The sequence below is a fragment of the Eucyclogobius newberryi genome, unplaced genomic scaffold (genome assembly GCF_026437365.1).
Source record: "Eucyclogobius newberryi isolate DKJ021-1_F unplaced genomic scaffold, fEucNew1.0.hap1 SCAF_6, whole genome shotgun sequence".
Lineage (NCBI taxonomy): Eukaryota > Metazoa > Chordata > Actinopteri > Gobiiformes > Gobiidae > Eucyclogobius > Eucyclogobius newberryi.
This window is the reverse complement of record NW_027316278.1, coordinates 14,503,968-14,519,938: the sequence shown is the minus strand read 5'-3', so window position 1 is coordinate 14,519,938 and position 15,971 is coordinate 14,503,968. Positions and strand designations below refer to the sequence as shown.

Below are 15,971 nucleotides of genomic sequence, written 5' to 3'. Positions count from 1 at the left end.
TTGGCGCTCAGACCCCGGCGGAAGACGTTGCAATCATGGGCACTCCATGATCTATTTGTATTAGATGTCTCCCCCCGGAGCCTGGAGACTGGTGGTGGTAGATGTGAAGAGAAGGTAGAGGAGGAGCTGGGGAGGTGGTGGGTCGCAGTACGGTTTGAGCGGCCGAGCCATCTGCCTGAGGGCTTAAATGCGACCGCCTGGTGCTGATTGGGAGCAGGGAGGAGTCACTTGAGTTGATTGGGGATGAGGAGCAGGTGCGAGGGCCATGGTGCAGACGCCCCCTGACCTTTCACCCTCCTTCTTGGCCGGGAAAAACTGCATAACCTCTTTGGGATAAGCGCAGAAACCTGGGAGAGTCCATGGTGAAGTGAGGGATCTGACTCTCACAGACAGACAGGCGGGCGCCCGCTTGAGTGCGATGATGGCGCTGGGGAGAGGGGTCCTTCTATGGTGGCCTTGACGTAGATGGGTGGAGTTAGGTCTTCCAGGCTGACTTTACGCAGGCTTCATTTGGCATTGACATCTGACATGGCACCTTACATTATTTTTACTTTACTTATTACATTCTCAACACTGAACACAGTTTGCAGAATGTCCAAGCTGTTAAACTAAGAGCTCAATGTGTGTCTAATATACTAACAGTGCGATCGTTTTGCAGGAAGAACTTAGTCCTTTGGAGAATGCCATTGAAACCATGGAGTCGACCAATGAGAAGCTGAGTAACCTGGTGCAGAAGCAGGCCTGTGACGTGTCGTTGTCCATCAACCCTCTGTCCATGATGCTGAACGGTATCGTGGACGCCGCTGTCATGGGGGGCCTCGCCAACTATGAGAAGGTTAGATCCTTTCTTTCCCAGCATGCACCAGGGCAGATGGAAGGCTTTCACTCATTTATGCCAACAGTAAATACCCGCCTTTATGTATGAGCATGGGGGAGAAAATGTGATTTTATTTTCAAAGTTTAGCCCCCACTTGAACTTAAGCATATTGTAGTCACAGTACATAGCATCATACATAGCAGGCTTTTATCGAGTGAAGGTTGCTGTTGCTCTCAGCACGTCCTTGAGCAGTTTGTGTTATAATTATTTGTGCATTATTATTTCTTATGGTCCCCGTAGATCGACTTGACCTCTTCATTCAACCCATTCTTAAACCAGTGTCAGGAGCAGTGGTCAACCGGCTGCAGGACCTTTGTCACCATTATCAAGCTAAAGGATTAGCCCACTGCATATTTTATGTTTTAGGTTGTTGTTGTTGTGGTTGTGTTACTTTTAATGGTTGACAGCCAACTGAAAATATGCATTTACCCCCACCTCCTGTAGTTGTACGTCTGCAAAGTATGTGTTTAGCGCTATACAGTAAAAACAAAAAAAAGAAAGAAAAACAAGGAGAGAGAGAAAGTGAGAGAAAAAGAGAGATGGAGAGAGAGAGCTATGTTGTGGGTTGAAGAGTGATAATAAGGTTCAGGTCACTTCTGCTTTGGGATGCTGCATGTTTTTTCTGGGCTCAAATGTTAATTGTCAACCTTTTGGATTTCCAAGTATAAAAATATAATAGAATAAACATATAATCTGTATAATTTTGATTACTAAGAGAATAATAAGAACAGCTTTTCAATTATCTGTTCTTTTTCCCCCTTTAAATGTCTCCATGAACACGGTGCCGGGATTCTTTGATTTGACCATTTCGTGCAGCATTACCGTACTTGCAGCCACGATCAAATGACCAAATTCCTCTGTTTGCCTGTTTCTTCCTCCCGTAGGCTTTCTTCACAGACGCCTACATGCAGCAGCACCCTGAGGAGCACGAGCGAATTGAAGTCCTCAAACACCTCATTGCCCTACAGGTAAAAACGTCTTCTCTCACCGTCATTGCTCATTGCCAAATTGGAGCATTTTTTTGTTGTCATACTCGAGTGCTCGTCCTCTCTCCAGATGCCTCTCCTGGCTGATGGTATTCACATCCACGGGGAGAAGGCAACGGAGCAGCTCAAGCCCCTTCACAACCGTCTGGTCACCTGCTTCCAAGAGCTCCGGGAGAAAGTGGAGAGGCAGTACGGTATTGTAACCTTGGTACGGTGCCAACTGCAAACTCAATTTAACCCAAAGGAGGTGCCAGCTTAAGCTACTGGGCCCCTCGCCTTTCTATCAAACGCTTCTCATTCATGCTAGAGTGTACATTACATTAGAGGAGAGCCATAAATCTTTCTTTAGCCAGCCCTTTGTGCCCCTCTGTTTCACCTGTCATTGCGACCTCCTCTGCCAAGATTCACAGTGGATTTTTAATCACAATTGATTCGTAAAATTGCCCATACCCGAACTAAATTGCCTTTTTTATTAAGTAGAAGCCATAATGTGGTGACACAGGCGCAGGAAGGGCTGTCCATTCAGGCCTACCTCAGTCCCAGTATGCGGCTGATTTTAATACTAAGGGGGTCTTTTAATTTCATAAGCACCATTGGTTTGCTGTGACATCCTCTATAAAGGAACTGTTGAAACTGGATAATACTGTAATTAACTATAATTATCACTAACTAATTTAATCAAACTCTTGTGTGCTGCTGAATTGGAAATTTGGAACCTCTTATCGAAGCTCATAATCTTGATATATAGTAGAAACTTGAACAAAAAGTCAATCTACTATTTACATTGACACAAGATTTACAGTCCTGTGCAATTTATGAAAGATTGTGATGTTTTTGGGCTCAGTATTTATCATCATGCGCCTTTTTTAAACATAAATCCCGTACTTGTTTACTAGTGGATAACATGACTCATGACCTAAATTATAATTCTATTTTTTATATCAAAACTGGGCTTCATTGTGCTTCATATTTATTTCAGATGTTATTATGAGATAGATGTTATATATTATGGATTAAGATTGTATGAAAAACAGAAGATAAGACAATTAGTCCAAAAAATGTACCAATTCTGAAAAGGTGTTTTAATAGTTTTGATCTTTTATTTAAGAAGCTATTACTTTGTGTTAAAAATTACACCCCGTCGTCTGTTTTTTTTTGTCTTTGTAATGTCAAAGTCAGTGAATCATTGTAGATCATATTGGTGCTGCCCTTGCGCCTCCTGTGCCAAGCCTCACAGTTGAAGTTTAATCCCTTTTGTGCACCGCAGCCCCACTCGCTGACGGAGAGGAAGCCCACTCGTGTGGGCTCAGCGGTGATGCCCTATATCCACTCCTCCATCCTGCGCCGCATGTCTGTAGTGTCCACCGTGTCCACCGCCTCCTCGGGACTGTCCAGCTCCTCCTCTGACGGGCCGTCCTGCGTCTCCTCCCAAGAGTCAGACACTTTCCTTTTGTCTCCTTGACATTTTATTTTAGAGTTTGAGTTTCTGACACTGCAGGGAATAGTTTCATCACACTGACTTTGATAGAGAGCACACAATTGAAAATGCAAGTACACATCAACTATGAAAATGCAACCTATTATGAACAAATAAAAAATAACAAAATTCTTGCAACCAAGGCTGAGAGACAATGTTATGATCTCAAAGCAATCCATGATTTGCTTTTTCGGGATCATTTATCATTTAAAATGATGGTCCAAAGAACATCAGTTTCATTTATCATTTAGTCATTCAAATTATATTCAGTTTAATCCATATTGGTTTTAGAAAAGAGTTTTTTTGACTGACAGATCCTTTTTTACTGTCGTGTTGTACGCTCTTGATGCATTTACAAATTATAGGTAAGAAAATGTATGTAGCTTAAGGTTAAAATAATGTAATCTCTGCCTTTGATAATGACACAGCTTTAATGCAATGCTTCATTTTGTCTCGCTCATGTGTAATTTTAAAGTCCAGAAAGCCGATTTCTATTCACTCCAGGGAATAGTTTTTTCATACAAAACCTGCACTCTTGACGAAAATCCCTATTCTTGTCTTGATCGTTTCCTGTTTGCATCTTTCCTTTTTCATGTTTTTCAGCTCCTTGCTGTCCCGTGCCAGTGATAGTAGGGCTTCTCTTTTGTTGGAGGACAACAGGATCGGACGGAGGAACAGAAAAGAGTGGAGCGTTAGCAAGTCCCAGGTTCTACTCGAAAAGATGGACTCAAATGAGGTGATGCCAATATCTCAACGATGTATAAAACAATGTATGTTTTATGGAAGTTATTCTAGCCTTTTTTATAAATGAAATGTTGTTGTTTTACTTCTGCGTGGAGGAGAGTTATGTCCTGTATCCCAAAAGCTTTTTCTTGTAATTATCACTGACTCCCAGGGGTGTGATTTGATTAACATCTAATTTAAATACTGTTAATTCTCATGAGGCTACCAAACCTTGAAGAAATGTAAGATAAATCTTTCATAGCCAAGTACAAATCTAAGTTGAAAAGGTTTAGTTTTTTGTATTTTGGAGAATAAATGAGTGATCAGGACTGTCATTGTTTCTGTACAAACATAATGTATTTAAATAACATACATAATCGATACACATAGAAGACACCTCTCTTCCTGTGTCAGGATTTTTTTAATCTCTGGGAAGGGTAAATGTAGGTTGCTGAAAAGTGTGCCTAAGTGTTATTAAAAAAACATACATACAGCCACATCACAGTCCACTTATCTATTTAAAAATAGATACAGAAATGTGTTAAAACATGCCTTTAAACGTATTATTTGAGGTTTAATTATCAGTCAAATGAATCACAGTTGCACTTGATACCCTATTTCATTTTAATTGTAAATAGTCTCTTTTTGTATATTTTTTTTACTACTAACTATATACTTGATATTCTTATTTAGCATATCTTCCAAAAAACATTGACATCTCAAATTTGGTGTATTGCCCACCTTTAGTGTTAATAAGTTATTGCTCACTGGGGAGAATAATACACTTCGTCAGCTCCAGAAGGGAATATCCAAGGGAAAAGGATCACGATGCAAAATAGAGTAATTTAATTTGCACCAAAATCCAGTTCTGTGACTCATTTGGGATTTGTTCTAAATGGAAATGCTCTTTTGTTGCAGAATCCTCCAGAGAAGCAGCCAAGACCCAAGAGTTTACAATTGGGCGACCGGCGGCTGACACTCTCCCTTTTCCAAGGCAGTTCGTCTCAGCTCAGTCTGTCCAGCCCCCTCAGCCCCATCAGCGCCTCTCCTCTGCCAGAAACGCCACGCAGCTCCAGTATGTACAGTAAATGGATCACTTTGTAGCAGTTTATGGGATTACTTTGCTTCTATGTGTCCTACGCGGTGCTAGACTTATTCAGGGATTCGGCATAACAAACACTAACTCAAATACTGTGTTTTTATATTTCTTAAGCACTATAAGCAACCCAAGAAAAATATTTTAGCCAACTATAGTACATTGAGACTTTTAAAATACATTATCAATCAAATAAAGGTATATATTTGGTGGCTGAAGGCTTCTAGAAAGAGAATATTTATGTATAGTGTATTATTGAGTTTTGATTTAATGATGCTCTTTTTGTTTGCTTTTTAGTGTCTATAGTTCAGATAACAATTTTAGTTGTCAAACACAGTACAACTAAGATTATTTTCATAGTCGACGAGTCATGATTAGTGAATTAATTGTTGCAGTAATACAAATATGCTTTTAGTTTGAGTACTCAGTTTAAATCTTTTTGTATAATATTTACAAAATTGTTAAAGATTCATGCGTAGAAATACATAATAAGGTACCATAATGATCAGACAGGATTTATTAATAGAAGACAAATGCAAGATAACGTAAGACTATCCTTACACGTAATGACTCATATACAAAGGTGGCAGAACGAATCTGTGATAATTAGTTTGGACGCTGAGAATGCTTTTGATTTTGGATTTTGTTAGCTTGCCTTATTTATTTAAATTGCTGAACAAATTTCAAATTGATTGATTGATTACTTATGAATAATATTGGGGCTCTTAACAATGGTCCAACATCAAGAATTAAAATCAGCGGCCACTTTACAGACCCACTGACTCTGGAAAGAGGGGTGAGACAGGGCTGTGCTTGTTCCCCTCTCCTGTTTGCTTTGTAACCATTGGCCCATTATATTAACAATCAAAAACAATCCATTGTGTCACAACTTATGGGATGGAACATAACATTTTATCTTCGATATTTCGGTTTGATCCTCCATAAAGTTCTATCAACAATTTTGCAGAAAAATTATACCCCTCTTTTTACTACTATAAAAAAGATATTTTTTGGCCTGCAGGCTTTATTAGACAGGACAGACGAGTGAGAAATGGGGGATGAGAGAGAAGGGAGGACATGCAGTAAATTGTCAGAGTCAGGATTTTAACTTTCATTCCCAACCAACAATCTCAAGATTTGTATGGCCTGGAAAAAAACTCGTATCCAGTTCAAAACTCTACAACTGTCAGAAAAGGAGGTTGGGGTTTACCGTGTCTGAAAAATGTGTCACAACACCATGTTTAAGTGCCTATTATTCACAGGGAAATGCTGGAGAAACTGGACCCCAAGAAGGCAAACCACAAGCATGTGTTTTGGGACTGTCCCTGTTGCTCAAAAATATTGGACTGAAATGAACAGAGCTACAGACTATTTTTGACCATTGCCAATTTCAGAACTAAAATAAATGATATGGAAAATATAACCAGTGTTTAAAAAGTAAAAAGCAATTGACAAAGTGTGTTTAAACATTAATAACCAACACCACCAATTCTCAAAGTTGTGAGTACATGTTATCTCTTATACAAAACACTCCTTGCTCACGGTGTAGCAGTAAATCCTTAACATTAAAAGAGTGTGATGGTTCTAATCTAAATCAGGTCACATGCGGTTTTGAACCTTTCATTTCTTCTCTTGTGCGGTAGGTTACTCGTCGCTTCTCAGTGATAATGACACCAACATCACTGATGCCCCAGGGACCCCCCCACCCATGCCTCCCAAAAAGCACCCGCATGAGATTGACATCCCCGGGTTTCCTACAGAGGTACGTATGCCTGGGAAAAAAATAATAATAATAACAGCAGCCTCCAACGTATGCATATTTAATGACACATAAACGCTAAAAGATTCTGGTTTGAAGTCCTGGGATGAACTTGCGTCTTCTCTCTCCACAGTTTTCTCCTCCGTTACCAACGAAAATTGAGAGCAAACCACCTCCGCCACCTCCCAAAACACGGAAGTCGATGTTCCCCACATATGAGCACAGCCCGCACTGAGGCCGTGGCAGTGTCCAGACGACGCTGGAGCAGTAGCTGTAATTAAGTCGATACACTCCATCAGAGTTTTGCTGTTTGCTGTTTTTTGAATGACTTTCTTTGGAAAGACGTTGTTGTCATGAGTGTACATTTGGATGAACAAGTTTACATACAGTCCAAAATACTGAGAAGTCTGAATATTTCAGTTCAGTGCAAATTAAAAAAGATTAACAAGTAGGTTTTTTTGTAATTTGGCATTAAGTGAGAGCTGGATTTTGTTCAGAATTTGCTGCCTGCTTGTCTGCATGGAGATGTTATGGCTTCACTTAAAATGTTCACAGTATGGCATTTAGGGCAGTCATTTAGACGATTAATCGGTCAATGGCTTCTTAGGCGACTAAAATTTGTTTTAGTCGATTAATTATTTAGTTTCAATTATAAGGACTTAACTGGGACAATAGCAGAAAGGAAAAGGCATTAAGGGAAGATTTTGGAGTCAATGATGAGTTTAATATGACTTTTTACATAAATATGCACTGTTTTCTCGTACTTTTCTGTAATAACATGTTATTTCGGACTCCCGGGCACTTTTCCTGTAAGTGCAGTTTAACTCTGATTAAGTTTGAAGCTTTTCCCTCTTCCCTTTTAGTCGACTAATGGATCCACAGAACACGTCTTTAGTCGATTAACAATTTCTTTATACGTCTACAGCCCTAATGGCATCCGCGGTGTCCACCCACTTGAACCCAATAACATCTCCGTGAAGCAGAAGCAGAAAAATTACCTTTTCAAATTCCAATAACACATTTTATCACAATCACATAAATATATAACTTTGAATTAGAAATAAACTACTGGAATATTGTGACTTCAACGTATTTAGTAACTGCCTTGTATTTATGGTACTAAAATTGTATTCTGATTGGGTTGATATATAAATGGTCCTTTTTGAGAGTTTATGCTGAAGATACAGTTGTTTTTTTTACTTTTAGGGAACATAAATGATTGCAGCTGCAGTCGTGTGATATGCTTTTTCCCTCTGTACTGATGCAACACTGGATGTCCCGTGTTCCTTCAAATTCTCTGGCATTCCACTTGTGCACCGGCTGCCTTAGTCGAACAAAAGCAGGGAAAATTGTACAGAATGTAACCGCGTTGGTGTAGACATCAAACGTCCTCATTTTAATACACACTGGATGACTTTAATGAATGTTTTTGCAGATTTTTTAAACGCTGTCTTTATGAGCCGAACACTGCTTGATGCCGACTGTGTCTCTGTAGAGTGGTTTTCTATATATTTTTATATAAAGACTCGGTAAGGTACAGGATCTATTTATATCTATACCTTTGCACAACCAGATGGTACAGAAACCAGCATCAATTCTACAGACCACGCTATATTTTATTTTTGTAGATGGAATACATGTACAGATGGCTATGCATGTGAGAACATTGATGTGTTTATTAAGCTGTAAAATTAGATATATTTTATTTAGATGGTCTTTTATTTAGATACTATTTTACGGGAGGATTTGACTGCAGTACAGCAATTATATGTTATGAACAAACTTTATTCCTACTGAGCTCAAATGAATAAATTGTGGAACAAAAATGTGTGTCTGTTTGCTTATTTCAACTGTGATTAAATTGACCAATTGGTCAACGTCATGCTCTGAGTGAGTTGAAAAACTATTTAATCAATCAAAGTGAGCTGTTAAGAAGCAGATGACATTTGTGAATTGTGTTGAATAAACAATAATTCTAAAAATAAATTCCTCATAACCCACGTCTAGACACTTGATAGTTGTCAAGATGAAAGGGATGTTCTGTATTGTTTGTTTGTAGTAATACAATTATTGCTAACTATTATTTAACTTGCATATTTGTATTGAAAATTAAAACTTTCCCTTAACAAAAACTGCAATTGAAGTCCCTGATAATATGAAAATGTACTAAAATCTTTAACATATTTTCCCAAAATGATGATTTCAATCAATCAACCTTTATTTCTAGAGCCCTTAACAACACTCAAAGTGCTTCACAATACAAATCAATACTAGGCAGTACAAAACCTGAAACGAATTAAAAACTACAAAATGAAGTGTCACTACATTGCAGAGTATTAAAAGCCTGTCTGAATAAATAAGTTTTAAAGTATTGGTGCCAAATCTGAGTCTCATTTCCTCGTGGCGTGGACAGTCGATTAGTCCTTGCACATATCAATCATCTCTTCCATCCTACTGCACAGCTGCAGCCTCGTTCTGGATCCTTCCCAGGATGGTAGCACGTTTCCATGGTTGCGCATGCGCGGTTGATATACCGGTGTGTGTTTAGTGAGTTCCTTCATTGTACAGTGCAAAATGACCACAGAGAAAGACTGAGTTCGAGCTGACTCAAAAGAGACAAAAATCTGCGAGAGATACCATGCGATCTGTCGCGCTAATAAACGCACGTGTAGCAGCGGGGCTGTTGCGTGTTTCCGCGCGGGGGTGAGTGTGCGCATGCTCACTTTTCAAAAGGAGACAAACAGTCGCTTGAGTTCTGAAATCGGAAAAAAAATCCTCTATTATTCCTTTAAGCCTAGAATTAAAGAGGCTAAAGTCTGTGATGGTGCGCATGTCGGGGCCGGGGGACGCATGTCGGGGCCGGGGCAGTTTTTTCCAGAGTCTGGGACCAGTGACAGAAAAGGCTCCATGACCCCAGTGTTTGAAGATCAATTCTATAAGAAATGGGAAGCCAATGGAGAGCAGAAAGAACCGGGGTGATGTGATGACGTCTGGGTGTGTTGGTTAGAAAACGCGCCTCAGCGTTCAGTCTGAGCTGGAGGCAGCTGAGGGCGACAGAGACAGACATAAAGTGCATTGCAATAGTCTATTTTTGAGCTGAAGAAAGCCTGAATAGTCCTTTCAAGGTCGGTGTGATTAAAAAAAGAAAAAAAAAGGCTTAACTTTAGCTAAAAGACATAATTGATAAAAACTTGAACAAACCACACAATTTGTTTGTCAAATTCAAAAATTGTTGTCAAAAACAACCCCAAGATTCTTTAGGGTCGGTTTTATCATGGATGACAAGCACAAGCACAGAATCACTAAATAAAACATACTCTATCTTCTTATCATTATCTAGGAATGTCTGCAATACAATCAGTCAGAGATTTAAGAGCATCACTTTTGTCAGGAAACGCAGGTAAGTAAATCTGCAGATCGTCTGCAAAGCAGTGAAATGCTAAACTGTGTCTGGCTATAATTGACACCAGTGGCAACATATACAGAGAAAACAACATGGGGCCCAAAATAGAGCCCTGGGGCACTCCACAGAGAAGCGAGGCAGCAGAGGAGGACAGGTCCCAAATCATGATAGAAAAGCTTCTGTTGTTCAAATAAGACTCAAACCATGCGAGTGCAGTGCCACCAACATCATTTTTAAGATGAGATAACAGAATTGAATGGTCGACTGTATCAAAAGCTGCCGTTGAGTCTAACAGAACTAGGACAACGGTGCACGTTGCATCCACAGACAGGGCAATATCGTGCACTTTCAGTCCTGCAGATCCTGTGCTATGTCGATATGTATGATGTGTGTATTTTAAAAACCTATTAACAGCAAAAGTGTGAGAAAATGTTCAGTTTTTACTCCTCAAAAGCCCACAGTGACACGTTATCAGAGGAAAGCACACTTTAAGAGGTTGTTTAAGAGTCATGTCTTTAGCCGTAATCTGGAACACAATGTCTCTCTGTGTGCTCTTGTCTGAAAGTAAAGCTCTGTGTTTGATTGGTGCACTAGGCATCTCTATGGAAACACCGTCTTATAGGCTTCTGCAGGTGAAATATGATGGTATTATTAATCTGTTTGCGCATGTTCTTTCCTGCTACTTTCTGAACGTAAAATAATTTTGACTTTCTCAGGTCTAAAAGTTTGGCCATTTCTCAGATGCATTGCTAAAATGTCATAACGTTTTGTCTTTTTAATATTGTGCACCAGAAGCACTTTCAAACTTTGAAGATTTTAGAGTGGGATGAGACTTTTTCTTTCAGGTATAATGGAATTAGTTTAAAAACCATATGCCAAACCCTTATATACTACACGATATCAAGCATTTTGAAATGAAAACATCTTTGTTAAATTCACCCACACATAGTTCATAATTTGTCTACGGTGGCTTCTAGCTTCTGTGCACTTGTTGAGCCAATATTCGACTCACTCTCAACAATGTTTCTCTATTGAAGGTAATATTGACACACATTATATTAAGACATTATTATTGATATGTTTGGATCTTCTTTCTAACCGTTTTCACCATTCATTGTTCATTGTTCATTGTCTTCCACAATGCTTATATTTTAAACAACATATTAATACTAGAAAGCAGGTTAAAACTCTACTTCATAAAACACTTAATGGATTAAAAATACATTACAAGTAAATACACTAAACATATACAACAAAACTAAAAACTTGACATTTTAGAATTTGTAAAACCAGATTTATTTGCCTAAATATAATCACCTGTACTACTCAAGTTACGGTACACAGAGAAATACACACGGGAAGAAGAATAACAGGCGGGACATTCATCTCTGAGACACAATTTGAATGCTTTAATAATTAAGAATATTTTACTTGAGTGAGGAACATAAAACGTGCCTATCCAACACTAATAACATTTGTATGGCTTATTTAATAGTAGCAGAATAATTTCTTGATGATTTAAATGTAGGTAGGGCTATTATTTATGTGATATTATGGGGGGTCGTGTAATCCAAGACTCTTCTGGAAATTAGACACATTAATACGTCTAATTTCCAGAAGAAGAAATAACATTCTTTTCTCCATGAATGCTGTCACTCCCATTGGCCTGATCTTTAACCATTAAGTAATCTTCTTTAGAAGTTGTGGAAAATGTGCTTTTGGGGCAGTGTCCGTGACACTAACTTTCCATCATCAAAGGATAATAATGCCTTTTCCCGGCCCCGGCATGAAGTGGATTACTGCATCATTGTACTGCGCATACTTTGAAGCTCACTAGGTGGTGCCAGAGGGTGATAATATGTATATATAGATATACACATATATATACATATATATATATATATATATATATATATATATATATATAAATAAAAATATGGTTAAAATGTTACTTATGATAGTTCTTTTTAAAGTTTGAAGAATATTTAAACAAAGACATAAAGTCTTTGTTTTTAATATTCTCAATCAATCTGAATTTTTTTATTTGGTCTTTCTAAAAATTAAAAATGGCTTTAAGATATTGATTTCATGAACATAAACTATACAGACTGTTTTTACTGACAGAGGAGCGAGTGTGGACTCTTCAAAAACCCACCCATAATTGACGACTTCACATGACTCGATCTCGATCTGTTGAGCTTTGATTATTGCCCAACTCTAATCCAAAGGGTTTATTTGTTTGGACAATCGTAGTGTGGATGGAAAAAGACATTTGACAAATGACAAGGGCTGGAATCGACACCACAACGCTGCAGTGCAACCACACAAGTGCAACACCCTTAACCATTGCATTGGTCATTTGCTTTATTACTCCATTTTGTCCACCATCTTATAAAATAAAACTCTCAAGCTGCTTGATGTGTTGTACATAAAAATGAAGCTGTAACCCACTTATTTCCAGTCAAATCAGTCATTCTGGGAAGCATCAGGGTCAGTTTGTACTCAAAACCCACAAATAAAAAGTACCCTAAAATAAAATGGAAAAATGAATAGGACTTTTATACGGATTCACTTTGCTTTATTACAAGTCCCTAATATTAATTCTTAGGGAATTTACCTTTCAAGAGAGAATTGTCAAAACCCAACAAATGCTAAAACTAGTCTCAATCAGCTGCAGTTTGAATGAGGCTAATTTTTTCAGGCATTTTTGGAAAACTAGGCCCTACGCCAGAGGGTTAAATGTTTAGAACCAAGTGCCATTCTTTTTAGACATATTTTCATTGGTAATTTTTGTAGCGTACAAGATAAATCGGCTTCTCAAAGGATAAAATATCACTACTGCCCAACTGCCACCTTATTATTTAGTGTACCTGCCTTTCAGTTGAGTCATTTTTGTCACTAGACTGGCCGTAACAGTAGCAGCTCACTACACACAGCGGCCTCGGCACCTCCAGCTTCCTCTAGCCTCTGGCTCTTTGTGGACGACTCGGAGGAACTAGCATTTCTACCACTTCTACCTTGTGGTCAAACAAAAAACAGACTTCAGGATTTGTGCACTTTCTTGTTTTATTCATACACTCAGTACTTGCAGCATGTATTTTTCAGTATTTCTGATGGCTGCCTAGTTACATCATGTGCAGTATGCTGATGTATTTTACCCAAAAAAAAAAAACACCACTGTATACGTTTTTATTTTGTATATTAAATATTTACAGTGCAGTCTTAGAAAACATTCCCAGAGAGTAAAGACAAATGTAGACCTATATATGTACAAGACATAACTACAAAAGAGAGAATAAAATCTAGGATATAATTAAATGCTCCTTGAGCTTCTTAGCTATTGTAAATAACAAAAGGAAACATTTTATTTACCGATTGTTAGCAAAGTAGCTAAGTAGTATAGAAAACGTAATTTAAGCACTCTTTATTTGCTTGTCATCTCAATGAAACTTCAGAAACGTAGCGTATTGTATTGTTATGTCACACAGCTTTACTGTTCCCTGTCTCGCCACGCTCTGCATGACATTACTCTTGTTGCCTTCAGCTGATCAATTTAAAAGAAAAAATAACCAAACAAATCATTACGGAGATTGCTTGCACAAAGATACAAATTGCCCACTGTTTTTAGTCGACTTGCAATTTGGACCTCCGATGTGTAGCACAAACAAAGCAAAGGCATTGACGTTTTAATTTCTAATTTTAGCTGGAGAGCGTCTTTCAACCTTTTGTTCAGGAACCTTCAGACAAAGGAGGCAAGGGTACTCGTCAACCCCAGTGTTAAATTCATGCAAGAATGATTTCCAGAAAGATGTTTTCCCATGGATCAGCACCATAGGGGTTACAGTGGTGAATATGGACGTGAATAAAAATGTAAGCATTATAGCATTCTCATGATACACAGCTATTTGGTAATTCACGTACAGATCCACTACGAGGAAGACAAGAAAGACTGTGACAAGGGACAGAGCCATTCGAATAACCCGCAATTGCGACCCCAATTTTGGCCGGCGAGCTCCATTGGTGCTAGCTTTCATGCGGCGCAAATGGGTCGCCAAGTGGACAGAAATGGAAATGCAACACTTAATCATGAGCAATCCTGGTAACACATCGGCCAATAGCAGAGCCATAACTTCATAGACCTTTGCTGCAAAGGTCTCGGGGGTTTTGATGCCGCAGTCTTGATTCACTAGTGTTTTGTTGTGTGTTATTTCTGACTGAAACAGAACCAGAGTGGGCACGCAGACGCCAAACGCGCACAGAGGGATGAGGATGACGCCGAGGGTGACGTGCTGGAGGATGATGGCGTGGACAAGGGTGTAGCAGCGATTGGGGGTGTGCACTAACTTGGTGCTGTAGTAAAAGGTGAGAAAGCTGACATACCACACAACGGCGAATTTGCAGCCGGAGACTAGAACTAGCAGGAGACTATAAGGCAGAGACGGGATGAGGCATTCAGTGTCGATCTTGTCCATGGTCATCCAGAGGTAGCAGATGAGCTGATGAACCAAGTTGGCCCCGGATAGCGCCACTACAATGGTTTCACTGGGGGACCACTGCTTTGTATGCTGGTAGTGAGACAGGCTACTCAGCAAGATGAAGAGGTTATAGAACACCGTGGAGACTGCAAACAAGCCAGTTATTATCCAGATGGCCAACTTACTCGTGCCCAACATGTTGATAGTCTTTATCCTGGCGGCATGTGTAGTTTAAAGCGTAATGAGGAGAACTTACGCCTCGGCAGCCGGTGTCTCCTTTTGATATTCCCTGTTTGTGCAGTTTTCAGAGAGATGACAAGATGGTGAGACTTATGCACGCGCTTTCCAAACCAGACACACACTTTGGTTGCCTTCAAAGAAAACAGGGAACAGAACAAGATCATTACATTGTTGCCAGCTATAACTGTATCTCAGTACAAATAAAGACTCAATTTAGTTCTGGATTGCTGCTTGTTTAAGTCTTTCTTTAGTTTAGTTTTTGATTTTTTTTTTGTCATGGTTTAAACTTTGTTTTATTCCCTGTTTCGTCTTCGTTTAGTCCTGGTTTTAGTAAATTTTTTGTCCGATTATTCAAAATGTATTTCTAAATTCCTGTATTTTACCCCTGTTAGACTCACAAATGAAGAAAACTGCACTAAATCTATCTCTAAATACATTGCCGTTGTTTGTTGATCTTACAGCGTGTTGAATGATTCAATACCGTTGTTGGCTTTGGCAGGAGAATCCCCTGTTTTGTTTTGTTGATCCCAGCATTAATCCTCGCCTGAAGAAGTCTGAGGGAGGTGAACAGCACAAGGTGAACTCCCTGAATCCTGCACCGCTGCTTGGGAAGAGCAAATTTATACAGCAGCATTATCCCCACATTTGCATCGACCACAGGTATTGGTGGCGTAGGCCCATTTGCATTGACCCTAATTATAAGCACATTAAGCTGCATCAAATATACAGGGTTTTACTGGTAAACATAGTATAAACTGACTGTGAGTAGTAAGAAAATACTAATGGTCTTTATCTATAGCAATAATATAGACGCATGATTATGTCTGAACATTACAGTCTATGGTAGTAGTACTGATATTGGTATTGAGGCTTTTCCTTGGTTTCAAAATGGAGTTGTACATTTTAGTACTGGGATAAAACTATGTACAATGTAA

General features: G+C 39.0%; 2 protein-coding genes across 3 annotated transcripts in view; one reads left to right on the top strand and one right to left on the bottom strand.

Annotated features, from left to right (window-relative positions):
* dock5 (dedicator of cytokinesis 5) overlaps positions 1-7,354 on the top strand; it is a 54,858-nt gene extending 47,504 nt beyond the window's left edge. For both annotated transcript variants that reach the window (XM_072432444.1, XM_072432445.1), the window contains exons 44-51: positions 659-835; positions 1,762-1,845; positions 1,934-2,071; positions 3,131-3,297; positions 3,944-4,076; positions 4,982-5,138; positions 6,803-6,921; positions 7,052-7,354. In XM_072432444.1, coding sequence (XP_072288545.1) covers positions 659-835; positions 1,762-1,845; positions 1,934-2,071; positions 3,131-3,297; positions 3,944-4,076; positions 4,982-5,138; positions 6,803-6,921; positions 7,052-7,153 — 1,077 coding nt within the window. In that variant the 3' untranslated portion in view covers positions 7,154-7,354. The remainder of the gene's footprint in view (positions 1-658; positions 836-1,761; positions 1,846-1,933; positions 2,072-3,130; positions 3,298-3,943; positions 4,077-4,981; positions 5,139-6,802; positions 6,922-7,051) is intronic.
* A 6,485-nt stretch (positions 7,355-13,839) lies between these two features.
* LOC140347360 (uncharacterized) lies at positions 13,840-15,035 on the bottom strand. The gene has a single exon (XM_072433781.1). The coding sequence runs from the start codon at positions 14,992-14,994 to the stop codon at positions 14,008-14,010; it is 987 nt and encodes a 328-aa protein (XP_072289882.1). The 5' UTR covers positions 14,995-15,035; the 3' UTR covers positions 13,840-14,007.
* Between the last annotated feature and the right edge of the window lie 936 nt (positions 15,036-15,971).

Coding starts and splice junctions, on each gene's coding strand:
- LOC140347360 (XM_072433781.1), bottom strand. CDS start 14,994: ATGTTGGGCACGAGTAAGTTGGCCATCTGGATAATAACTGGCTTGTTT.